This window comes from Anneissia japonica, unplaced genomic scaffold (genome assembly GCF_011630105.1).
Source record: "Anneissia japonica isolate Jap-2015-1 unplaced genomic scaffold, ASM1163010v1 scaffold256_len832006_cov191, whole genome shotgun sequence".
Classification (NCBI taxonomy): Eukaryota; Metazoa; Echinodermata; class Crinoidea; order Comatulida; family Comatulidae; genus Anneissia; species Anneissia japonica.
Window position 1 is genome coordinate 365,110 of NW_022691310.1, and position 27,882 is coordinate 392,991.

At 33.8% G+C, this 27,882-nt stretch overlaps 3 protein-coding genes across 4 annotated transcripts; 1 reads left to right on the forward strand and 2 right to left on the reverse strand.

Moving 5' to 3' along the window:
* Positions 1-579: 579 nt before the first annotated feature.
* LOC117100006 (COP9 signalosome complex subunit 7b-like) lies at positions 580-9,935 on the reverse strand. Of its 2 annotated transcripts, none has more exons than XM_033239540.1 (8): positions 9,828-9,935; positions 6,245-6,437; positions 5,934-6,009; positions 4,965-5,113; positions 4,196-4,338; positions 3,591-3,696; positions 3,004-3,131; positions 580-2,284 (listed from the first exon to the last, which is right to left on the reverse strand). In XM_033239540.1, exons 1-8 carry the CDS (start codon positions 9,899-9,901, stop codon positions 2,251-2,253), a joined length of 903 nt encoding a protein of 300 aa, XP_033095431.1. In that variant the 5' UTR covers positions 9,902-9,935; the 3' UTR covers positions 580-2,250. The 2 variants fall into 2 exon arrangements, with proteins under 2 accessions (XP_033095431.1, XP_033095432.1); XM_033239541.1 differs by lacking the exon at positions 9,828-9,935 and adding an exon at positions 8,905-9,002.
* Positions 9,054-26,957, forward strand: LOC117100004 (forkhead box protein J2-like). Its single transcript, XM_033239538.1, has 9 exons — positions 9,054-9,667; positions 11,822-11,896; positions 13,083-13,172; positions 15,866-15,958; positions 17,624-17,723; positions 18,979-19,137; positions 20,899-21,021; positions 21,853-22,026; positions 22,510-26,957. The coding sequence occupies exons 1-9, from the start codon at positions 9,314-9,316 to the stop codon at positions 22,734-22,736; spliced, it is 1,395 nt and encodes a 464-aa protein (XP_033095429.1). The 5' UTR covers positions 9,054-9,313; the 3' UTR covers positions 22,737-26,957.
* On the reverse strand, positions 15,999-17,454 carry LOC117100005. Its single transcript, XM_033239539.1, has one exon. The coding sequence runs from the start codon at positions 17,271-17,273 to the stop codon at positions 16,041-16,043; it is 1,233 nt and encodes a 410-aa protein (XP_033095430.1). The 5' UTR covers positions 17,274-17,454; the 3' UTR covers positions 15,999-16,040.
* Positions 26,958-27,882: the final 925 nt, after the last annotated feature.

The window sequence follows — 27,882 nt, forward strand, 5'->3', positions numbered from 1 at the left end:
CTGTTTGCATAGACAATTAACCTGGTTATAGGCCACTAATCTGGTAATAGACCACTAATCTGGTAACAAATCTATGTATTTCATTAGTCAAGTATGAAAATCGTTGGAGACTGAATTGTTTAAATCTGTGTATCTTTGAGGTAAATAACTTATTTAATTGATGAAGTATTCAAAATATTGTTAAGGCTTTTCCATTCTAATCTCAGGTAGTACTTAACATTTAATAAATGATAGAGATTTAAAATTACTAAAGAAACTAGTCAGTGTGTCAAAATTATTTCTGACACTTCTATTAATAAAATTTTGATATTTTCAATAATTTCTGAAGGCAAAGTTAAATAATTAAGTTCGTTTTTACAAAAATTAAATAAACTATTGATTACTGTAATATATTGACATTATGTTTTTTTAGGAATTTTATTGATAGGTTTATCAGGAAAATGAATGTACATATTAAGTACAATAATTATGTAAAGAAAGTTGCACTTTTCCTAATAAAGAAAATGCATACTGTACTTAAGAGCATGTCTGTTTTTCACATTTAACATATTACATGAATATAGATATACATCCGATAGCTCTGTTTATTTCTTTTTATTACGATACAGCTATCATACAACTCCAAAAGCTGATTATTATTGTAAACAAATTTTATTATACAATACCATTTATTGTAATAGGGGGGGAAAAGCATAAATACCTCTCTCACAGAATACAAACTATTTTTATTTATCATCTATGAATTGGTGCTGGCACAAAACAAATGTTTATTATTCTCATTATCATTATAAATTTCATATCACTGATAGAGGCACTTCTCTGTCAAGAAAAAAAAAGCGTATTTCATCTATATCTGAATAGCGCCTCATTTGATACAAATGCATTCAATACCTCCTATATTATTATTTTATTTAACTCAACATTACAAATATAGAGTGTGCTCAATTCCTCAAAAAATGATGAAATGCAGAGTATATCTTTAAAGACTGTGTCAAACAGAATTATAAGTATTATAGGTAGTACTAAACTCATCCAATTAAAGATCTGTCCACACTATAATATTTGACAAATTTGTGTGATGTGCCCATATAAGTGCATGATGATGTCATACTACGGCCAAATATGGGCGTATCACATGTATTTGTTACATAAAATTTGATAGTGTGGACAAAGCTTTAAAATTACTAAAATCTTACTTTGACTTTGTTTAGACAACATTAAAACACACTCTCTTCTGCTATATAATTGTTCATTATAACACATTTTTATAAATCTAGGCAAAGCAGCAAAAACTGTGGCAGTGCCAGGGGATTCACACCCACCTCAGCCCCACCGTTGTTACAGTAGGTCTTAGGTGAGCAAATGTTAATAGGCACCTCTAGATACATAGAAATAGCACTCTTAGGTCAGCTGTCCCTGGCTTAGTAAATGATTTTAATTAATTTTCTTCTAACAGATTTTACCTTGACACCCCAATGGCTGGGCTAAGTGTCCCTGACAGCTGGGCCCATTTGGCAATCCCGCTGGCACCACCCTGAGCAGAGCCCTCTGTAAGCTCTTAACACTTGGACGTATAGGTGGGTATCTATGTTAAAACACCAATGCACTGATTACTATCTGTGTAAAAATGTCATGTATTTTAGGCAAATTTTTAAATACATGACATTTAAATTCCCTATCTTTAGCCCTACAAATCAATCACACTGGAGCACATACATGTATCATTTTACATGACTACAGCATAGTCTATAATAACTTAAATTAGACCCACCAAGCTGTAGGTTCTAGGAACTTCAGCCTCAGAGACCCAATTACATCCAGTCACTCAATCTTGCAGTCCTACATGGCCCTAGATCTCTGTCGAGTCCTGGGCCACTAGGGTTAAAACTAAATAAAAATTGTAATAAAAAACCGAATTTGTTTTGCATAGTGTTGCGCACAAGTTTAAAAAAATATATTTTGGCATGTACTTTAAGAAACTGTTCTTGGCTTTGAAAAAAAAAAACCAAAAAAAACCCCCAAAAAACAATTGTGCCATGCAAACTTGCTGTTTTCCAACCTCGCAAAGACTGACTAAATAAAATCAAATATTAATTAAATAAATAAATAACGAATAATAATTAATAACGAAATAAAATTACTGTAATTTTCGTATATCCATACCAAGGATACAATTATGATGTATTTAAATGGAATGACCCATTCTTCGTCTATTAATTATGTTTCCATGTTGATGTATAATCCTAGGTCTCATTTGTTCCAGAATTTTCCACTGCCTCGTAATCTAAAAATAAATAAATTTGCAGCATATTAGAAGAAAAAAGATTAAGGAATATCTGATTTCATGTATTTCCACGAAAACTAATAGTAAACCATTTCCAGGTTGCCAGGTAATCAGGTTGGATATATACGGGTCCCAACCTGTGCGGGCATATTCCAATAGAGGGCGAACACAGGTTATGTACACAAGGCTTTTTAATTGTGGATTCCTAATATCTAAGTTTCTTCACAGGAAGTTAAGTACTGCATCAGCTTTTGACGTAACAATATCCACATGGGAGTTCCACTTCAGATGTTTGTGTATATTGATACCAAGATAGTTAGCATCATCAACACTTACTATTTCACTTCCACACAAGTGTAGTTATGCCGTGTTTGCTCTTTTTTTCTAGTTATAGAGATTATCTCGCTCTTATGTCATGAAAATATCTGAAGTTGTAAGCCCTAATCTGCCTGTCTGATTATAAATTAATAACAAAAATAACAAAAAAACACTGCTGAATGATCTTTCCACATTTTGCAAATGTATCATGTTAGTTGGGTGCGCAAATTGGCTGGGTTTAGAGAGCGATTATGATATTTGCATGAAAAACAAATAATCAATATTTTTGAAAATGGAATTTTTTGCCTGTAATTAACAGCCTTCTAGAACGCTCACATTTGATTCAGTCATGTAGCGAAAGTAATATTGTACAAAGAAAAAGTGTAAAACAAGACATTTACCCTCTGATCTTGGATGGTTTTTTGGTGGGTTTGGAGGGCTGTATGTCAGCTTCTCTTGTATCAGTGGACATGTGTTGGTCATCTATGTCTTGAGATGATGCCTTAATGGCCTTCTTGATATCAATTACCTTTAAAAGATCAAATGCAAGATAAGTATCACTTTTGCCATATTTTTGTCCCGCTTATAGGGATCAAATGGGGTCTTTATTGACTAGCTACTACTGGTGAAACCCTTCTAAAATTCAACACCCCCCCCCCCCCCTCTTCACTCACTCACTGGATTATTACCATACACTATTATTATTTTAAAAAAGGGTCATAATAAAACATCCTCATCGCGGCCCTGGGTAAAGCCAATTCTACCCCCACCACACAGGTATACAAGGAATACTTGTTTGACCATTGTCATCATGCCTAGACTAGACCAGAACAGGTCCTTTCTAGGGCCTGCCCTTATGGTCATATCTGCAAACTTCAAAGGTTTATTTGGGCAGGATAAGAAGAAAATTATAAGAAAGTCATATACATTTTTTGCACCCCTGACCCCATTTATATTGAGTAAAAATCAAATTTTCTGTAGAACTCACCTCTGATTCTATTTGTTGTCGTTTCTTGATGCAACTTTCTTTATTTTTGTTGGCTCTTAAAATCTGCTCTTCAATATTACTTAAAACAGTCTCGCATCCATCACACCTAAAGGGAGATGAATTTATAACAGTTATTTCAAAATTGATTGATACATTTTATTTATACCTTTAGTCATTATGTAAATATAGCTCTTAGGAAGATAGAGAAGCACCTTAGAGCGACTGTCATCATCAATGATGGCACACAGTCATATGCTACAAATGGAAATCTGTTGGACACATAAAAACTTTGCATATTATTTGCATATTAACCAACATAATCATTTTAGAGCATATTGAATCACAGTGGCTTGTATCACTTCTTTCCGAGTTTGTACCATACAAACGTCATTTATGTTGAACTTTAATGCTGAACCACATGGTTAGTGCATTATTACTTTTTAAAAAATCATGCACTATTTACTATTTTTAAATAGTGCATGATTTTTTTTTTCCCTTTTACTTAAAAGTGATTGAATTTGCTGGTATGATTCTTTTGATTAGTTGATTGATTGAATAGTTATTATCGTCATTGTTATCATCATCATTCCTGAGGAGCTACTAACCATTGCTGAAGTGTGTTGACAATGTCTACGATGGCCTCTTGCCTAATGTCCCTACCTATGGCGTAGTCTACCTCCAATTGCTGGTTCTTTTGGTCTAATTTTCCTTCTATTACACCGGCATATATTGTTTCAATAAATAAATCCTAGAAAAAAACACACTTCATTATTATTGAATCTTTTACTATAAAATGTCAATGCAAAACACACTTCATTATTATTGAATCTTTTACTATAAAATTTCAATGCAAAAGGCCCCGGGGCATTTGTTGTTGAGAAGGGTTTTAAGAGAGGCATTTGTTTGAGGGAGGCGTATATTTATTTTGGTGTAAAATGGATACGTATATACTCAAATAAACTCAACTTAATTCCACTGTAAATGTGGAAGTACAACACATAATTGCCATCAACATGTGTTATTGAATGATCATAAGTTTTATTTATCCCAACCAGGTTAGAAAAAATGTAATTCTACTGGAGTAGAACATTAATAGAAAGTGTTGAGAATGATTTTGCTTCGATTAGATTTGTTTACGGTCATTTTGGGGAATTCATTGAATAAAATAAACGTCTGGGGCATTTATTGGAGGGAGACGTTTATTCTAAATGAGGCTCCAGAAAATATATGTGGCATATCATATTTGGTTAAAATACTTACTGTTATTCACATTAATAAAGTTAACATTTCTGCATATTCTGAGATATATGATTTTGATAAAATTAAAATAAACATATTCATTAATAACAACAATTCATTAATAACAACACTTACTTCTAATTCTCTTAAATTATTCACATCAAGTTCAGTTTGCAGAAGAGTGTAAGGAATACGTTTGCACTTTGCTGCTATGGAAACTATCGTTAGGTGTCGCAGTTTTGAAACGGCTGGCTTTGAGAGTTCTGGGAAGTTACTGGGATCAGCTGAAGGGTTTTAGAAAAAAACATATTTATAAAAAAAAAGGGGGTGATTTGTTATATTATGATGAAGTCGATAAATTAATAGAGAACATGTTTTTTTAATTACTTTTTAGATTTTTTGTTTCAGTCAATCTAGTTGTATTGTGAATGTTAAAGATGTATTGTCCCATGCAAAATACCAAAAAGAATCTTAAAAATGCTTTTTGAAATTAACTTGAACATAGAAATTAGTGTATTTAAAAAATGTTTACACATAATTTTACGGCAAAAATGATGGAAACACTTCCAGAGACTGGGAGTATCTTATTATTTTTAACATTATCCAGTTTAAAAATCAGGGTACATATTTTTTTAATGCAACAATTTATATGCTCTGGTTAATAATTTGTATGTTTGTTGCTGCAAAATGAGCAAGTTAATTTCAAAATTATTTCTTACTATTTTTTTTTTTTTTTTCATTTTTAGGGGGCAATACATCTTTAAGGTTATACTGTAGTTTTTTTATTGAATGCTAATTATGGACTTGCTTTCAGAATGAAGTTGTAACTTGTGGTAAAGATTTCTGCTTTCAGGGTCCCAAGTCTATATGCTGCAAAACAGCAGGGTTTCTTCGTAAATAGGCTGTTTATAAAGCATCGTTCAAACATGTACTTATGTGTTGGATGTGAAAGACGTTACTTTTAAATTGGACTTTTTTTTTTGTTCATTTGATTATTACTGTGTTATATAAACAGTTTAGTTTGTTTGCTATTTTTGTAGTTCATATTTTTCAATGTTCTGTTTTTGAATATGAATGAAATTAAATTGTAAAGTGTATTATTACCTTTGTAGTCTTGATATGTTCCATAAGCAAACAGGTTTAAAAGGTTGTGCCACTTCTTGTGAGGTCCCTCTGCCAACTGAAAAAATGTCATCATTATTTATAATTTAGCTCCTATAAAAACAATAAAATAAGGCCTGTGAAGGGAATATATCCTCCACGGAAAAAATTAGGCCTAAAAATCTGTCTAAGCATTTCACAAAATAAAGGCAGATTTCTGCAGAAAATGAATAATGGGATGAAAAAAATGTATATCAATTGAATTTATATAACCAATTTTGTAATACTATTTTCACCCTAATCTACTACCTTACCTCTTGAACATTTGGCATTTCCAGGAGCTCTCCAAACACATAAATCCCTGGTGCTTCAACAACTTGCATTATTAGGGCGGTCATCGCACCAGCTTTGGTACCTTTGGCCAATAGTAGAAACTGTTCAAGGCCCTGGTTACCAGCATTACTCAGTTTACCTGTATCTGACATCTCTAAAATATTGTCCTGACTCCTTGTTTAAAAAAAAAAAAAAAAAAAATTATATATATTATATAGGCCATATATATCTTATGGTATATTCAATGTTGATACGTTACTGTATACAAATTTCATACGTACAGTAACAATACAAATTATGTACAAGAAATTTATATTAAAATTGTATCCTTCTACTTTTACTATGGTACTCTGCATAGTCTTAACCACGGTTTGGATTGGATTGGATGTTCCTAACGGTAGCCGATCATTTCGGTCGCGTTTTTTTTCGGTCGGGGTTTATTTTTCGAACAAATATATGGAGCGCCAAATAAGTTGTGAAAACGCAAAATTTAATATGCCTAGGCCCTATATATTATTACAATTAGTTCGTCAATCAGTTTATCATAGGCCTAAGTATTTTTTTTATTTCCGTTTTGCTATCTTTCTACTAAACAACATTTTATCTTTCTACAGTACTAATATATTCTCTTCCATTTACGGTGATATATTCATGATTGAAACATGATTTTATGATTGAAACAATGGAATTTAGTATGTGCTTCATGCTATTCTTTTTGTTGTGTTTTCATATACTATACTTTAATAATTATGGTCAATAAAATGTATCTTTGATTTTAATTGAATTGAATGTTGTTACCATCTAAAATCTATTTCATAATTTAGTTGAAACAATAATCATTACAATATTTAATCCGATCTTTTTATACAATAAATTTATTTATTTTTCTTGCAGCTTCCAGAGTTTGGGATAAAACATACCAGGAGAATTGAAGGAAACACAATTAAAGAAAAAAACGAATAATACACACATTATCATTCTTCACTTGAAATCTTTAATTTTCTTTGATAAGTAAGTAGGCCTAGGCTCTGTCTCTTATACACATCTAGATGTGTATAAGAGACAGTATATATATATATATATATATAAGGCTATATACACATACATATATATATTTATACATACTGTATATAATATTATATATAATTTATACATATTTATTTACATTACACATGAAATCATATAACAAATATATATTTTACTATCCATTTATTTTTGTATTATATAAACATGATCAGCAGCCAGCGCAGACGATTCGAAGTTACAGGTTTCATGAAGTAGGTGAACACACGTGAAGTGGTGAACTGCGCTCCAGCGCACGTGTTTGTACCTAGAAATAGCTAGTCGTCTATTTTAGCCTCTGACCTACTTTTGTCTTTGCAGTAATGTATCAAAAATGGAAATAAAACAAACAAGAAATCACAAACCTTGTGTCAGTTTCGCCTTAAGAGTACCATGGAAATCAATTTGTGGGGAAAAAAAATGTATGCGAAACTAATCTATTGACTATACTTATTCCATAAATCTTTATTTGATTCAAACATTAATAATAAAAACTATATCAAACAATAAAAAAAAGTATCTCAAACTCAGTCAACTTCGTAACATCTGTGTTGTTTATGTAAAAAAAGAAAAATAGCACCAAGTAATATAGTAACAATAATAAACTTTAATACTAATAAAAAGAATTGTTATTAAACTAATGTTTAAGTAATTTAAATAATCGGTTGGCTGGTTTTTCCTGATAAAAAGTTTGATTTTAATAAATAATATCATATCAAAAAACAATACCGTACTAAGAGAAATACCAAATTTTTAGTATTCATTTTATTTGCTGTATTTGTTATGTAGTAGGAAGCGTAAGATCGATTACAAAACGAAAATAAAAACCGTCTGATAAAAGAGTAAAATGGTAACTAGGAATGCAACAAACTAGAAAATAACCTATAAATACCATAATATTAATTGAAATTTATTTTAGTAATAATGGTATTCATTTTATTTGCTTTTAAGTAGCCTATGTTGTTACTTAGTAGAAAGACAACAAAACATAAATAAAAAAAAGTATGATAGACTGATTGACGAACTTACAATTACAAATAGGCCTAGTTACATTAAATTTGGCGTTTTCGCAACTCCACTGGCGCTCCATATATTTGTTGAAAACAAACCACGACCGAAATGAAGCGCGACCGAAACGAAGAAGCGCGAGCGAAATGATCTGTATTTTATTTATATTATTTAGTACGTAGTAGTACTTAGTAGTAGTATGTATGAATGAGTATACAAAACTTAATGAATGTATTTAAAATCTGAAACTGATCAAACACTAGGACTGCGTATCTGAAGAGACATGCAAATGAAGGAACTTAAAAAATGTCCCCTATCTAGGCTAGGCCTGGGCATTGTCAGACCTCGGTAGACTCCTTCTACACACAGGCTGGCCTGGCTGTATTGCATTTGTATTTTACTATGTAGGCCAAAGACCAACATGTTTTACCCTAGATTTCTGTTTATTATTCTTCAATAATTTATAATAAATTCTGAGTAATTAATGATGCTTATATATTTTTACTTGTCATGTTGCTATATATAGTTTTATAGTAATTTAAAATATTAAATAAAAAAAATATATATTTACCACAGGAACAACTGCTAACTAGAAAATAAACATCCGCCCTCTAATTTTTACCTAATTACTAGCCTAAATTCCAGCCGTAATTTACCAATGATCCGGCGAAGGTGACGTCAGAGAGAAGCCGAAACCATGGAATCCTTCGCTGGGGGTCGGTAGTCGAAAAGTAGTGATCAGTCTGTGTTGCTTCGCAGTTATGGATATAAAAACACCTTTTATTCATATCTACACACATTCACGAATTCACTTTCATTGCAATGGTTTTCAAAAACATCGCTTCCATTCAAATTTCAATACACATTGAAATGTGTTTTAAAATCAACGTTCAAATAGGAAAAAAACCTTTGCTAGGCGACAAGATTGTTCCGCAAAGCATAATGTGAGTAGGCTCACAGAGATATGAAGATCAGTCAAAATGGCGGATATGTTGGAGAGTAGTTTGACTTCCATGGACTGGCTCCCTCGCCTAAGTGTAGGGGGAGCATTAAGTGGCAACCCCATTGCAGGTAGTGGTGGTGCAGATTCTAAAAAGGGGCTTGTACCAATTCGTAAATCCCCAGGATCACCCACAGACCCGAGTGCAGTTTGGGAAAATGGATCGGAACATCATCATCAGCAACCGAAAGATGGTAAACCTCCGTACAGCTATGCAAACCTTATTACATTTGCAATCAACAGCTCAACGAATAAGAAAATGACGCTGAGTGAGATTTATCAGTGGATTTGCGATAACTTTCCTTATTACAGAGAAGTTGGCAATGGTTGGAAAGTAAGTAGGCCTAGGCTAGGCACCTTTTTTTCAGTTACATCACACGCTGCACTCACTCTTCGTCACTCTCTCAGGAATCAGGTCCACATTCGTACTGTCACTACACAGTCACAGTCGTGAGAGACTGGGTTGCGTAGATTCTTACCTTAGTGATTCTTACCTTAGTGATATAAGGAGGCAATGAGTCTCGTAGAGACTGCCTCCTCTCGATGTTTCCATGTGTCGGTCATCCATAGGAAACTTTGAAGTGGTAAAGTGTTGTGCATGAGACTACATATGTTGTGGTAAATTGTTCCATGGTTTGATTACTCTGGTGTCAAAGAAAGAGTCTCTAAACACCGTTTTGTTTCGGGGAGTTAAAAGTTTATAAGAATGACCATGTGTATGATGAGTCCTAAATTCAGGATGTGAAATGTTAAAGAAATGCTGAAAGTTGATATTTTCAATCCCATGAATTAGTTTAAAAACCTCTATCATGTCCCCTCTAATCCTCCTGTCTTCAAGGGATGGTAAATCAAGGACACGTAATCTATCCTTTGCAGTTAGGTCCTGAAGGTTAGGAACAAGAGAGATCTTCAATCCAGCGGAGAGGAACAAAAACAAGAAGCAAAGAAGATAGACGTATGGTAGGGAGGGCTAGCCTAGGTCTAGTCCTGGGCTAAACACCTTACTTTTTATTTATTTATTTTTTTGCTTTTGTTTATACTGCAGTGCCTATGCACTGTGGCACAGGTTGACTCAGATTTCTGCTGTGCCTAGGCCTAGTGTAAATGTAACCTTGATTTATCCTTGATTTACTGTACCTTGATCTTGAAGCTAAAGTATTAAAGCTTATTCGCCCATCTGTCTAAGTCTCTTTACATACGGTTTAAACTTCTGGTGGTGATTTAGCCAGTGTTCTTCGAGCCTTGATTTGAATTAATAAATTGATTATGAACCCACAGCTTCAACTGACAAATTATTCTAAATCGTTAATTTTTACTCTCACACTAAAACTTTGTTCTCCCCCACTTACTTAGTTTTAACTTTCGGTTTCTTTAATTTTAGTGAATGTCCCCTAGTAACTACAGTTGATGACAGTTCAAAAAAATTACCAACATCCAACTTATCAAAACCATTAAAAATTTTAAATACCTGGATAACTGATGCTCTCTTCCCTCTATAAGCTAGTGTTGGAAGGTCTAGTCTTGTTAGTTAGCCTATTCTCATAATCCAGTTCCCTCAACTCAGAAATTAATTGAGTAGCTTTTTGTTGTAATTTCTCTAATCTATCTTCATCTTCAAGGAATCTAGGCACCCAAACATTGTTACAATATTCTAATGAGACGAATTAATAACTTATACAATAACAAAAAGCTATCTCAATCCAAATGTTAAACGATGAATAATTCCCAATTTCTTATTCGCCATAGAAATTACATGTGAGACATGAGACCAGAAATTTAAATCTATAACAACACCAAGATCTTTCATTTCACTAACAGCTTCTAATTCAGTCCTATTGTTCTCCCAGACTCGTAAGTCATAATCTGTTTAGATTCTTGTTTTTTTCTATTCTCTTTGCAGGTACAGCTACAGCAGTTAAAGTATTACAATGATGTAATTCTAATCTCATCAAAATCTACATCAGACATGGGAATCACCATTTATCCTGCCAGTTAATCATCATTCATTATTTTTATCATACATTCATCAGCATTTTCAATCATTTCAACATCATTAATATTAACTTCACCATGTCAAGAAGAGCAGGACAATTCTTCACCAGCATTGACGTTATCATCTTTATTCTAGGCTCTACTACATCATTCTTGATCATCATCAAGACCACTTTATTACCCGTATCATCTGCCTCATCATCACCGCTGTCACGGACATTATAATTATTATACCATATCAACATCAACATCATCATCGTCTATGACATCAATACCGTCATTGACATCATAATCATCATCACCAGCAGCATAATCAGCAGTAAATATGCTCTTGAATTAATGTTGAAAACAATATTGGCCAAGTGTGTTTTTTCATGAATGTACTGAATAATTTTATTAATTTTTCACTTCTGCCCTCTCATTCAATCATTATTGTTGTTAAAGATTAAACTTTTTTGTTTTGTAAGACAACTTTTCTTTCTGTTTCGCTTTCCAGAATTCAATACGACACAATTTATCTCTCAACAAATGTTTTATGAAGGTGCCCAGATCGAAGGATGACCCAGGAAAGGTTAGCAAATGAATGGATATTATTGTTTTTTTGGTTTATAACATGAACAAATTAAATTTTCTAAATGCTGCTTTTGTACTCTTTAGAAATCTTGACCTTTCTTTTGAAACTTAGTTGATACAAAATGATTCCTGATGTGTTATATGTATTGAATGCTCAGTACATTCCCAAATGCTTGCGAAAAAAATCTCGGAAGTTACTTGGGTGGGAATTGAACCCACAATCCCAGGTAACCTAACTACTAGACTACCAATGCTACGCTTGGTGGCTAGTGATGAATCTGATCCCCAAGTAGCAGCAGGTACTTGCAATACTAATTCGGATGGCGTTTTGCGTCAGGAGAAATAATATGAAAGAATGTTTGCCCTACCTGAGGTGTTATACAGTTATACTGTATGTACTGAATGCTCAGTAGATTCCCAAATACCTCCGAAAAAAACTTAGTTGACCTTTCACTTTCATAATAATAACACTTGTTAACTTGATGATGCATCCATATATAAAAAAATATATATAAAAAAAATATAGTAAGATACAAAAATATATTCTATTCCTAAATGGTTATGAGTTTCTGTAAACTTAATTATTTATATTAAAAATAACATTTGCTATTCATAACAAAGTAAATCATGTTTTGAAAGTGCTGAGTCAGAGACTTGAAGAGTACCCCTTTATAAAAACATGGCACCATCTTCATAGTTAATGTCTCATTAACATCATTTTCAATATTAAGGTAAACACTTGAATTTCCGATGGTCGTATTTAATGACAGGTAGATGTGTGAACACGTTGATTTTCATTCATTGAGTCACTGGTTGCATGCTCTTGTATACTGCCCTCAGGAATTGAACTTATAATGATGAAGTTTGCATGGAGTAAAATTACATATTCAGGTTACAGATAATAATAGCTAAAGGGGAGATATTTGATAATAAAGCTTTTATGAATCAGCAAAATATTGAATAATTGTGCATTTCTATTCCAAATTTTTCTCTTTATATTTTTTATTTACTTTTATTTAATATTTTTTTAATTTACTTTCATTTTTATTTTTTAATTTACTTTTCTATTTTTTGTTCAGGTATAAAAATACTTATTTATGATAGTTAATAAGATCGATTAATTTCAATAAATATTAATCATTTATGATCATATATTTAATACAGTGTGTATTTATTTCCAATAGGGTTCATACTGGGCCATTGACCTAAATCCACCAGAGGATCCACTGATGGCGAGGCAGAAACAGCGGAAGAGGAGGAGCAGTGGAAACAGGGTAAATTGAAATGTAACCATTATCACAAAACAACACGGTCAATATATATATATATATATATATATATATATATATATATATATATATATATATATATATGCTATTCATACTGTTAATCTTTATATATTTTATTTATTTATTCAGGTATAATAAGCATACAAAACTTTAGCCAAGGGCTGACAATGTAATTGTTTGTATTACAATAAAATTTAATAAAAAGTAATAAAATGTTATACATAAATTGCAAAGGAAGTATAAAGACAAGTTAATACAAAACAGCATTACGTTAAATACATTATTAAAACACACAATTAAAAGACTAGACAATTTTTTAAATAATTTTTTATTCAATTCTCAACCAACAGAGATAGAAACCGCCAACAGGTTGGAGAAAAACATATACATACAAAGAAACAATCTGTTCATAATAACACTTTATGAGTTCCTATACAATTGGGAAAATAAAAGTAAATGTTCTAATATGGTAAACAGTCCATATAGTACGCAGAACTGTTGACAAAATAGATCAGCAAATCTAATATTTTTGTGGCTTTATCAATTTTTGTATTGAAGTATTACACATGCTAGCAAATTTTGCAGACATATAAATACTGTACAACACATATTAATGTTTTTTACAGAGGAATAAAAAGAAGCTAAATACAGTATACAACGAATAGATCCTCTTCCTTATTTCTGCTCATCTTAAACAAAATAACCTTTGACATAGTTCTTGTTTAATTTACCCAAAAAGTTCACACAATTTCATCCCACCTCATGTAGTTTCTTTGGACAATATGGATTTATTCCACTTCTGTTCAATAACATTCACAATAACTGGAAATGTGTGTCAAACCATCTGTCTTAAGTACTGTTCACTGTAATTACATTTTAAAATTTATTGTTCATAATTTTAATTTTGTGTTTACTTAATTATCTAATAGTTAATAATCTAGGGACATCCGTTTCTGTAACATCCAACAACAAGTACAGTAGTCTTAAAAATTTTCTTGATGGAACAATAAGTAATCAAGTTTTAGTTGTGATAGAAAATGTTGGTATTTTGTTTCACATGATTTGGACCTGTGACCCTGAGACTGCGAGGCAATCATCATAAGTAGAACACAGCTCCATGCAATCAAATTTACTTCATTCACTTGTTACTTGCTAAACTACAAGTGCCGGGAACCAAGGAGGCCAAGGCCTGTAATAAGGCCCCGGACTAATCTTAAATAATAATAATAACAAATAACAAAGAAAAAAAAACACCTTCAAATATAAGGCAAGAACAAAGAAAAAGACAAAGCATAAAACAACAAACAAGCAAGCCAAGCCGGGAAGAACGGTACAAATTAAACAGATGAATGGAATGAGGAGAGCTTTGAGGCCCTGTTGGCATGAAACACATCTATAATTAATATTATTATTATTATTATTATTATTATTATTATTATTATTATTATTATTATTATTATTATTATTAATAAAATTTACACAGAGTGGTATTTTTTGATCAATTGATTTTTTTAGCTTAGTTTTAAATTGGTTGAGGTAAGTATATAATATTAAGAATAAGAATGAGTATTTCAATAATGAGTAAAGTTTTCTTTCCTGTATTGGCAGATTTTTTGTGACTAATCATAATTTAGCTTGCAACAGATGATTAGTGAAACAGTATACACATATCCCCATCATTACTCAAAGCAGACACAGTTCTTAAACTTGCTTAGATAGCTGTTACAGTTGTCGTCAGTTTGTCTGGCTTGTTTTTTTTCCTACATCCTCAAGTTATATCAAATTATATGAAGTATACATTTATACTCAAACTGACTATTCAGCATTTCAGTACACAGAGTGCAATATGCTCACTGACAGTCAACCAAGCACTGATGAATCAGTTTGGTATTAAAGAAATCAATGAACAAATTTTCTATTGAAAAAAAATTCAAGAGACAGTTATAATTGTGATGCAAATTTCACGTCTATAATAATAATGCATATTCTTTATGCATTATTAATAGTAATTATTTCTCACCTCTGCCTATTCAATAACACCAGTTGTCTCTGATCTATAATTGCTGTGGCACAGTTCTGCATAATCTGTCTGGTGATCAGGTGATCGATTTATTTATTCATGCGGAACTAATGATTGTATTGTCCAGCCATACCCTGGCCAATGTCTGCTATATATATGAATAAAGCACTATAGAATTTTCTCCATTGTTTTGCTATTGCATGTAGTCTTTTTAACAATATAGCTACGAGAAGTTTACATTTTAAAAATTTATTTCCAGTTATTGTTATTTCTGTGTGCCAACTGAAATTGTTAAAGTATTTAGCTTCTTGATACCTTTATTTTAAACTGACAGAGAACCCCTCAACAGCGGCCTTTTTTTTTTTTTGTCTTTTTGTAGGCCACAGAATGTTTGTTACAACAGCCTTGTGTATTTTTAGCAATTTTTTTAAAGACTTCATAAGAAGTGTTATACAAAATAATGTTATATATTATTTAAACCTATTGTACGTTGTTCCTACAAAAAACCTATCTGAAAAGCACACAGCCCTCCCTAAAACAATCCTACATTGGGCTGTTAATTATTGCTTCACAACACATCACATTTCTAGCTAACCTCATCTTTACAATGTTAGTATTCCTAATTAAGTTAATTATGTTATTATTTTTTTATTTCTAGTCTCCATACAGCCCAGAAGACAGCTTGCATAGCTCGGGAGGCAGCATAGGTTCACCCACTTTAGCATCACTCAATGTGCATCAGTTGCAACAGGTAAATTTTCACATAGTTAATTTCATTCATTTTAACACTGCCTACCAAATATTATTGGTTATTCATTCATAGAAGGCAGATGCTACAATTGTTTAAACTGAAAATATCTTGAGGAGGGGGGCAGCCAGGACATGTAGGATGTTGCCTGGACAGCTGAAAGAGTGACATTGCATGGACAGTTGGAGGAGTGATGTTGCCTGGACAAGAGTAGGAGTAACACTGAATGGACAGCTGGACAATTGATGTTGCCTGGACAAGAGTAGGAGTGACGCTGAATAGACAGCTGGACAATTGATGTTGCCTGGACAAGAATAGGAGTGACGCTGAATAGACAGCTGGATAATTGATGTTGCCTGGACAAGAGTAGGAGTAACACTGAATGGACAGCTGGACAATTGATGTTGCCTGGACAAGAGTAGGAGTGACACTGAATAGACAGCTGGAGGAGTGATGTTGCCTGGACAAGAGTAGGAGTGACGCTGAATAGACAGCTGGAGGAGTGACGTTGCCTGGACAACAGTAGGAGTGACATTGAATGGACAGCTGGAGAAGTGATGTTGCCTGAACAAGAGTAAGAGTGACACTGAATGGACATCTGGAGAAGTGATGTTACCTGGACAAGAGTAGGAGTGACACTGAATGGACAGCTGGAGAAGTGGTGATGTTGCCTGGACAACAGTAGGAGTGACGCTGAATGGACATCTGGAGAAGTGATGTTGCCTGGACAACAGTAGGAGTGACGCTGAATGGACATCTGGAGAAGTGATGTTGCCTGGACAAGAGTAGGAGTGACGCTGAATAGACAGCTGGAGGAGTGATGTTGCCTGGATAACAGTAGGAGTGACGCTGAATGGACATCTGGAGAAGTGATGTTGCCTGGACAAGAGTAGGAGTGACGTTGAATAGACAGCTGGAGGAGTGATGTTGCCTGGACAAGAGTAGGAGTGACGCTGAATAGACAGCTGGAGAAGTGATGTTGCCTGGACAAGAGTAGGAGTGACGTTGAATAGACAGCTGGAGGAGTGATGTTGCCTGGACAAGAGTAGGAGTGACGCTGAATAGACAGCTGGAGGAGTGACGTTGCCTGGACAACAGTAGGAGTGACGCTGAATGGACATCTGGAGAAGTGATGTTGCCTGGACAAGAGTAGGAGTGACATTGAATGGACATCTGGAGGAGTGATGTTGCCTGGACAAGAGTAGGAGTGACATTGAATAGACAGCTGGAGGAGTGATGTTGCCTGGACAAGAGTAGGAGTGACATTGAATAGACAGCTGGAGGAGTGATGTTGCCTGGACAAGAGTAGGAGTGACATTGAATAGACAGCTGGAGGAGTGATGTTCCCTGGACAAGAGTAGGAGTGACGCTGAATAGACAGCTGGAGGAGTGATGTTGCCTGGACAAGAGTAGGAGTGACGCTGAATAGACTGCTGGAGGAGTGACGTTACCTGGACAAGAGTAGTAGTGACACTGAATGGACAGCTGAAGAAGTGATGTTGCCTGGATAGTAGATGATTAATGCTACAGTACCTCAATGGGTAGAGGAGAACCAATATGTACACTAGTTTTCAATTGTCTAAATTTTTTTGCTGTGTTTTAATGTTAGACACCTTGATACAGATGTGTGCATTACAAATTTCATATATTATTAATGTTTTTTTCCAGGGGGATTTATCCAACAGGTTGTTTGATTCAAATCCTAACATTGAAGATCTCAGTGCATCATTCAGAAGTCTATATAAACAAGTTTTTGATTCATCACAAGGTAAGTCCTTTTGCACTAAGTACATCGACCATCATTAATACAAACGAAACAGTCATCAATGTTAACTCGGACTCTCCCTAAGTTTACTGTTAATGAAAATTAAATAATTCTATTAAATCTGACTAGATTTGTATTCTGTAATGTTTGTTTATAATAATAATAATAATAGTAACCCAAATAAACATGCACGTAAACACTCAACTTTTTTCCGTTTTGTAAAGAAGAAGGCAATACAAATAAATAGGAAAAGGCAAATTTGTACAAAAATTTTAGGTCATCCACCACCATTCTCTCTGTATCATTTATAAAGAACTTGATGTTGATGAATTCCAAGACTGTCGTAATGCTATACTGTACTACATCAGACAAAGTTTGATCAAACATTTAGAGTCCGACGGACAAAAACTTGTATGCTTGGAATAATACGAGTTGTCGGAAATCAGAAAAGTCAGTACATATCAGACAATGCAGATTTTGTTGTCTGTATTTGACTACTGTATCAGTTGGTAGGTGGAAAAACGCATTCTGGTTATGGAAGCACAAGTTTCTTGTTGCGATCAACTTGTTTACTTCCTCCACTGAATGTATCTATTTCAGAACAGCCTCCAGCAGAATTTTGTCCTACTTCATCACTATCCAAATTTAACATTGGTTGTTGATGTTTAAACAAATGCACTGTACTCTTTAGCATAACATTTAACTTGACAGTTGATCCGTCCAAAACATTACCAATGCCACATAATCGAACTAATGAGCTGTAGGTGGTTTGGCAAGACTTTTTTTATCCCTTGTTTTGCAAGCTTATTTTTTAAAGATCGTCAGAGGAGGGGGGAAAATGTAAAAATAAAATTTAGTTTCTTTAATTTAGCAAATAGTTTTGCCAAAATCATCCAGACAGAGGAGGCAATAAAAATATATATTTATTGGTGATTGTACACAGTGTAGTAATGCGATGGTTAAATGATTTAAATTTGTATAATTAGGATGAAATATACATATCTTATTTTTGGAGATTTCAAGGCAGTGGCGGGTATAATAAAAATAAAGAAAAACATTTATTTTTTTCTGAAATTTCCAATTTTTTCATGGCAGCAGGCATTTTTATTTGAAACCATCATTATTGGTGGACAGTGGGTTCGCTAAAAATTCTATAAAAAAATTTTGCCATTAGGATGGTGGCTTACAAACCTAGAATACTGGTTTAATGTATTATATTAACAGTCTTTATATCTTTTACTATTTTTTTTGTGTATAGGTAGTGTACAGTTCTTACAACATGTTGCAAATAGTTCATCAGGCTCACATCTGTTCAACATGTCCCACAATAGTAATGGGTCACTAGGAAGCAGTGGGGGCAGTGCCAATGAAATACCACAGATCAACGTACAGACAAGTTGCTCAGCTAACAATTCTTGTGAGTATTTATTTTTCAAGTGGCACTCGCATCAACTGATATAAATAATTGTGAGCTTTAATTATAATGATATAGTAATCATTATCTTCACCGAATTATCTTTTTTATTATCATCAAAGTCATCATCATCATCCAAGTCATCATCGACATCATGATCTTCATCATAATCATTATCAAAAATTCATTAACATCATCTCCATCATAATCATCATTATAATCATCATCATCAGTATCAAAATCATTATCAGTATCAGCTATGCAGGCCTCAAATTTTACCGCGGCCCTTGCCGACGGTGCCCTCCCAGTTCGCCTTGGTGCCCCTGAAAATGAAGCACTTGCCTGCCCTTTTGAAGCCTTGGCCTCGGTGCCCTCACGATGCTTAATATGGATCGTTTGACACGTAAAATAAATCTAAGTAACGTTTAAATCTTGAAAGAAAACATGAAAGTCAAAAACGTAGGTCGCTTAAGCTAGCCTAGGCCTAGGCCAGGTTGCAGTGACAGAACAGAACATGAGAGAATTTCCATGTGTGTGTTGATACGAACTGTTTTTGCGGTTACCGTTGTGTGCGTATGCGTCTTACTCTAGTGGTTATTGCAATATAAACATGGGCTCATTTGACTGGTTCATTTCGTTGGAACGAATTTTCGTTGAGTATTATTTTCGACTGGTTCATTAAATAGACTTCGTTGACAACGAAAATTAACGTAAACCAGGGTGCGTTAATCAGCATTAAGTTATCCACGTGACCAAAGAGAAACATGGCCGATTGGTGATTTTTTATTAACAACATTTGCGTTAATATAACTTAGATTAAATTTCATAAAATAAACATAATAATATTTACCCACATGGAGTCAAAAAGTTATTGTAGGCAAACAGAATAAAAAAAACTGGATGAAAATATATTTTTTTTCAAAAAACCCATACTACCTCAAGTTGAAGCAGTCTTGATTACGCAACGTGTATCGTGGTAACTATACAGCCATTTTGTTTTGTCGAGTATTTACAAGTTTTCTATTCGACTGGTCGTCTTCGTTGAGTAGGATGTTGTTACCGTTGCGCGCAGGTGGGCGTGGTTTAACAAAGAACGACCAGTTGAATACGGCCTTTGTATAGTTGTAAACATGTGCTTGCTGCACAGCTAACTTTGGGCGATCTTACGTCATCGCAGCTTTCGCTGCCAGTTTAGAGTTGTGGCTTCCTCTCTGATGACGACGGACTGAGCAACAACGCAAAGATATCGAACTTCTTGAAATTTGACTGTTTTGTACGATATTCCAACATTGAATCGATAATTAATAGTTAATACTCTAAACAAAGTTATATTACCATTGACAACTATGGCTTGGCTAGGCCTAGCTACGATGAATCAAGGCACTCGCAAGAAATTAGTACTGAGGCTAAATCAAATTTTGCCTTGGGTGCCTTTTTATACTTCAAATTTTGGCCTTGGTGCCTTTCCATTTGGCCATGGTGCCTTTCAAAATCATGTCATACCGGAGGCCATTTGGCTTTGCCCATAAAATCCCCAAATTCGAGGCCTAGCTATGTCTTCTACTACTACTTTGTTGTGTCCATCTCCGTCCTGCTACACTTTGTCATCCTTCTGTTTGGTATATCACATGTGATATTTTTTTTCTCAACCCCTGGTATGGTCTCCACAAAATCCTTAAACACTTAACTTTTTTCCTTATGTAATAATCTTTGGCAATATTTTGCATATGTTTTTATGATTGCATTTTACTTTTTTTTTTATAGTTAATTTAGGTGGATCTGCGAGTCTAGATTGGTTACAGAACTTGGACTTCCTGAAAGAGAGTATTCGAGCAGTGGGTACTGGTAGCTTTAATATTTCTGATATTGACATGTCACAATTTCAAGGTTGGTATATACATTTTTTTCTAATTTGCATACAAATGTGACAATTTTAGTGTTAAGAAATCAAACAAAAACAAATAAAACTTGTGCTTTAATCAACCTTCAGTCAATCATGCTAATCCATGAAAATATAACAAACTTAAATCGAACATGTAAGAAAACATTTAAGAGTCTTTAAAACATCCTTTAAAGCTAAAAACATTGTTTTAAACTGAGAATATTTTTGTCAGAGCCAGGAAAATGTTAGGTTGCACATTGAGAGAATGTAATCGCTTTTTACTTACTGGTGGCGCTGTTGTAAGATATATAATTAGAGCAGTATACACATTTATGATTGATATTAAAAGGTAACTAGAAAGATGATTTTTTTTTTTCTAGAGGAGATTTTTGGTATGTCACTAGTAATAGAATTAACTTCAAAATCATCTTTTTGGCAATTTTGTTTTATGAGGTTTTAGGCCATTATGGTTTTTGCCCCTTTAGCAGCGTAATGTCAGTGTAAGCTACTGTAACCGAAGTTTCTTTTAAGGGAATCTGGTTCCATCTGCATATTCAAATTTAAACATCCTTTAGCTCTCATCTGATTGGTATGCAACATAAGGCCCTACCCAGGCTATCAAATTTTATTTGGCAAAACACTTGACATGCCTAAATATCGTCATGATAATATCACATCATGACCGTATATAGGCACAGCATGGGCCTACAACTAACAATTTGATAATCTGGACTGAGCTTAATGCCTTAGCTTCATCAAAAGTATGAAGAATGTATTAATGTTGTGAACACAAATGTGCCACTATGTCAGTTAAGGGATCTTTTATTTTAATTCAGGCTTAATGGCAAGCATGAGGCAAGCAGACCAGAAAAACTGGTCCCTGGAACCAGACCAGTTTGCTAATCTGGCATCCTCTCTTAGTCAGTTCTTCCAGCAGACCGGCTTGCTTAACCAGAGTAACGGAAGCAGTAGTCTTAGTAACAGCATAGCTAGTGGTATTTCTAATACAGGTAAGTAGCTTTATTACTTTTAGAAAGTTGATTTTACTGTAAAATCTTTTTTTTTACACTGGTGTGGGGTAATTAAATAATAATAATACATTTATATAATAAGGAGCCATTAAGGCTCATAGGGGCTAGAGCTAATCCCGGTTTCTGTAGCATGAAGGTGATGAAATGCAATACTCTCCCTGGATGGGACACTAGTGCATCTCAGATTAATCCCAGCAACTTTGCTGGTACATTATTTATACAGCTGGGTAGACTGAAGAATGGGTTTTCTTCGGCGCAGTAGCAGGCAACCCCACCAAGTACCTGTTTATGCTTCATTGTGGAAGAAGCAATACATTTTTCAAAGACGCAACCAAAATTAACAGCGGAGGTTTGAACCTTTCGACCTCAAGGTTAAAAGCCTGGTTCTGCTGTAGTTTCATTTTGCAATTGGAAAGTTTCAACTTTCTGGTAGATATAAAGTAAATATTTTTTATTTTATAGGTAGCCCATATTGTAACAGTCAACGAAGCAGTTTATCAAGTGGGTCTGGGTTTGTCTCGCCACACTTGCTCAGTCCCAACAACAGCTTGACAGCAATAACACATCCACACAGCCCCATTCACCTCCAACAACAGCCTGCTGTGATGGTACAATCAGCCATACCCCACCAGTATGTGAAGGATGACAACGAAATTGAGGACACATTCGATTGGGATAGTATAATCTAATTATTTTACTTGTAAATGTGGTTTGACAAGCTAAAGAGTATTTGCAAGTAAAGTGAGCACAGTATCCTTATTTTGTAGTACCAGCACCAAAACCCTTGTACGTAGCTCAATGGTGGCGCTAGGATTTGCCCAACGGGGGTCTGAGGTCCCCAACGGGGGTCCCGATGTCCCCCGACAAAAAAAGCGGGCGTTACTCAAAAACTCTCGAAAGTGTTCCAGGGGTTCGCCCCCGAAAAATATGACAATTTAGGGATTTTGAAGGCTTATTTATTTCCAATCGATTTTCGAGTCTTAATAATATGTAGAAAATTTACACATTTTTTTTCCCCCTGACGAATTGGGTTTTCTCCTTGCCCCCGCTGGCGCCACCCCTGACATAGCTATGGGAGGATGAACTCCCATATAGAGGGCAATAGTTATATCAGTTTTTAGAAGCGAATGACGTTTAATAATTCTAAACAACTGCACTTACATGGTGACGATGGCAACTTCCAAGACGAAACTAGGAAAGTGATATATTTTCAAACTGGACTGTTCTCTCTTTCCTTTAAATACTCTTTTGCCAAACATGGGACAAATTGGAGGATGAATAAGTAGATTAGTAGATGGATAAGTAGACTTAACATTATTCTATTTACATCATTCTGATCACTTTCAATATGTCCCTCCTTTACTTCTCGATACCAATTATTATATTAATTATATTATTATACCAATGTGCAAAATATTAAGAATGTTCTTATACATAAACAGACTTTATCATATTACATACAGTTTGTGTATGTATAAAGACTTAACAATAGCCATTGATCCACTTGTAAATATATCTGTAAATATTTTTTTACATAATTTTTATGTTTCATTAATGATTTTCAGTACTTTATTGATTGTAAATGACAATGTAAAAGAATCACAAAATAGCTGCTATTGTGACCACACCTTGTAATTAATTAATAATTTGATTAATACTAAATTTGTATCTGTTGGACACCTGTATTTTGATACTGTCATAAAATATTTTTATTATAACAAAATTCTACATAATTTAACACAGCTAAAATCAAAAACATACTGTACAAATTTTAAGGTAACTGTTCTGTAGAGCTAATAATCTTGAACAGAAAAACAATATTTCAACTTACTAAACTTTCAAATTCAAATTTAAATGACATTTATTCACTTCATTACTTTACATTAGAGAAAGAAAATATTTCACTCCAATTAACATAGATTTTTTAAAATATTAATGTAAATATTTGCACTTATTAGTATATTTTCCTCCTAATGAACAGAGATGCATAAATATTTATATTCCTATACTTTTTTATTTTTTTACTTTGAGTGTTTTCTATATTTTTTACTAAAGACAGTTTATCTTAAAAAAATCCCCCAAACCTTAAAATTATATGAATACAGTACCTTTAAAATGTGTTATTAAGGTGAATGAAGACAGATACAAGGGATAACAAAAGATAATAAAATAACCTCTCTCTTAAGATTGAAAATTTAGACGCCTGTTGCGACAGTCAGCGAAGTTAACCCAACATGATCACTGTATATAAATAAATATTCCTTTTTTTTTTTTTTTGTAAATAATATTCAATGCTTTTAAAATATGATCTATTATAAGTGTTCAAAAGCATCAATACAATATCTATTTTAATTACAAAATAATGTGTATTCGGTGTGCCCTTGTTGTGCGTGTGTGTTTGCGTGTTTTTACGTTTACTGTTGTTAGCCGTTGCTAGATTACCGAGTGACTGTTGTGGATAGTGGATGGACCTTTTTGCTAAGCCCTGCTGTGCCTAGGAAATTATTGCTAATGTTCCACTAACCAATAGTGTCATTTGCAGCTGAATTTGCCAATACAGTACTGGTTGTGCTACATGTATATATTCCCTGGTCCCCGGTTTTGAAAGGTCCATTGTTCTTAGACTTATAGAAAGAATTATTTCTGTTATAAAATTGAAATAAAACTTTTAAATTTTATAAATAAAATATAAGACTTCAATCATGCAATTCAAAAATTAAATATTTTATCTCTCTCAGATGTTAAGTTTATAATGTGGCTCTCCCATTACTTGAGGTCATAAATGTACACAAAGCCTGTTTTAAACAAATATGTATATGCCATACAGCACTTTAATACCTGAAAGAGCTTTTTATTGCATGAAAAGATCGACCCATATATTTTTAATGAAGTTTTATCTTATCTTAATGATAGATGTTTACAATTTTAAACTTACAGGATCAAAATTTATTGATGTCCTCTTTGTTGGAGAGCCAGTTAAAAATCGGTATCATCCGTCCAATTTAAAACCAAATTGCAAATTGCTATCATGTGGCTAGACAGACTACTACTTCTAATTAATAAATCAGTATTAATCATGTTAACGATGATAATGATATAAAAGGCTGATGGGTGGTTTTGATGAAATTGACTTTTCACAACTGCAGAGTTACTTAAAAGAATATTTTTTAGAAACATGCATTTTAACAAACTACAGTTGTTTAACATATTTGATGTTTGTATGTACCAGCGGTAGGCCTAATTAGTATGGATCTCCAAGCATGTTGCTAATAAACAAATATCCTCTTATATTCCTGTAAATCTGTTTACAAGTGTATTACTTCGAAGACAAAAAATCTAATCTTAAAAAGTGTTCTGGTAAAATATAAGGTTTATTTTTTTGATACATAGGTTGTTTGCATATATTATTATGTTTAAATAACATATAATGAACGTTACTCCGAATATTGGGTTTCGACCATTATTGGGTCATCTTTAGGAATGAGAAAACTTTCACAGTTATTAGGTTGTGTATGTATTATACAACACTCCAGTATATATAGTGCGTTCTAATATGTATAACTTTTTAAAATTAAGACTTATATTACTGAACATTTTTTGAATTCTTGCATGCTTAATGCACTTTACATTGACAAAGTTTAAAACGTTCATACAGTACATAATGTGATTATTAAGTACAGTATTCCAAATAAGTATCATTACTACCGTTATACTAAAATATTCAAGCATTTTAATATAGCTTATTAAATTGAAAAATGTATTCATGTGAGCATATGTACTTAAAACAAAACTATTACTGCTAGTTTCGTATCTGATGTTTAGGACTACATTCCATGCTCATACTGTACTTTAAACAATTTAGAATCATGAGTCACCTTGATAATGTTTTCAGATGATTGATGTTTTTGATACAGATTATATAGTCACTTATAAAAACTTGATAAACAGTGGCATATCTAGGTTTAATGTGGTTTCCTATATGTTCCCCCTTTGAAACATTTCTGGTTACATGTTATTTAAAGTAGTTAAAAATTCCATCATAACTCATGACTTCCCCAGGCAGTTCTCATGTTCTCATTTCCCCCACCCCTATCACACACATTTTAAAACACCTAGGTTAGCCACTGTCAATGGGTCATTATTGAAAAACATTTTATTATAAGAACATTTTTATACATTCATCAGATATGATTTGATAAAGGTTTGTTCCGATCAAGTTCGCATTAATATAATTGTCAGATTATCCTACCTCTGTTGACCCCAGTTATATAAGTACTAATGAGGGTCATGCATGTTAATTTTCATATCAGTCTTTATTTGACCTCTTACTAGGTCCAGCACGACAAGCGATTCATAATTGAAAGCATTGCATGTATCATCACGCAAATTGCGGCAGTATTGTGGATATAATTACAGTATGCGCCATATTACCCGGTGGATGCGCATCAGTTTTTAACAGTAACACTATTATGAGTCGCTTTGTCATTAGAGAATGGTTTGCCTTGCGTGTAATAATGAAAACCACATGTCAACATTTTCCTTAGTCTTTTTATGGTATTCCGTCCAATTTGTAAAACTTCTGTACATACATATTAATACATTTCAGATAGAAAAATATATATATATGTAGGTATATTGGAAAAAAAATGTAGATCCAACATTTGCACGTTTTGATGAGTAAATTAACGTGAACACTGTTTTACCTTGAAGATAAGGTTTCAAAATAGTAAGCTAGTTCCAGATACCATTGAGTACCACACATGCAAGATGTATGCTCTGGTACTTCTCTGGTACGGTCATGGTCCTTAAAAATATTTAATATTAGAATGCTTTTTTAATTTATAGATGTTTTCATTTTTCTGTACTACACTGTGTGAAGGAAAAAAAATAAATACACTTAAAGTACAGTATTTTAAAATGTTATTGGTCTGTTGTGTGTTAATGCATCATTCTAGCTCATTTGCTACCCGGTTAACCGGTGCCAGCTACCCTTATCTGTCCACCTCAAAGGTTTTCTTTGGACCATTAGATCAAAGTATGTACTGGTTCATTAAAGAGTAGGAGTATTTTTGCTTGAATCATATATAAAGGCCTCAAGGATATCCTACGGATAGGCCTAACCCGCTAAATTTAAAGACTTATTTCCAGTGGGGGTCCTTCTGGTAGAGAATTGGGCAGTATGGTGTGAGACAATCTCCTACTCTGTTCTTTGACAAGACCAATGACTTCATTTGAAAGACGGTGCACTATGTAACTTGCATTTCAACAAAAACGGAGAGCAGCAGATGAAATGAAATGCTGACGCAGCCCGACGCGATTTGTTGTCGCGTCGGGTCTGCGTGAGTTGAACGCAGTCGCGATGGTGTGCGTCGGGGGCAGTCGCGTAGTAGAATATTAAACGTTAATATTAAAACTATGGAAGGCAAACGCCGCCAAAAATACAATTACAAACACACAACGTACTAGCACAAACACACAACGTGTTAGCACAAACACGCAACGTACTAACTCAAACACACAACGTAGGCCAACACCGCCAAAAATACATTTACAAACACACAACGTACTAACTCAAGCCCACAACGTACTACGACGCAGGCCACAACCGCCAAAAATACAATAGGCATTTTTCGTTTTGACTACGCGGCCAGTCTACTACGAACTAATGGACCGTGACGGCAACGCCAAGACACTGTTCGCGTACTACATCAAGAGCTGTTTTCGTTTTTTTTAAGGCGACTACGACGACGCAGCACACGTACGTAGGCCTACGGAGGGGAGTTAGTCGACCATGGTTTTAATACCAGAGAACAATGTTCTCTTGTTTTATATTTG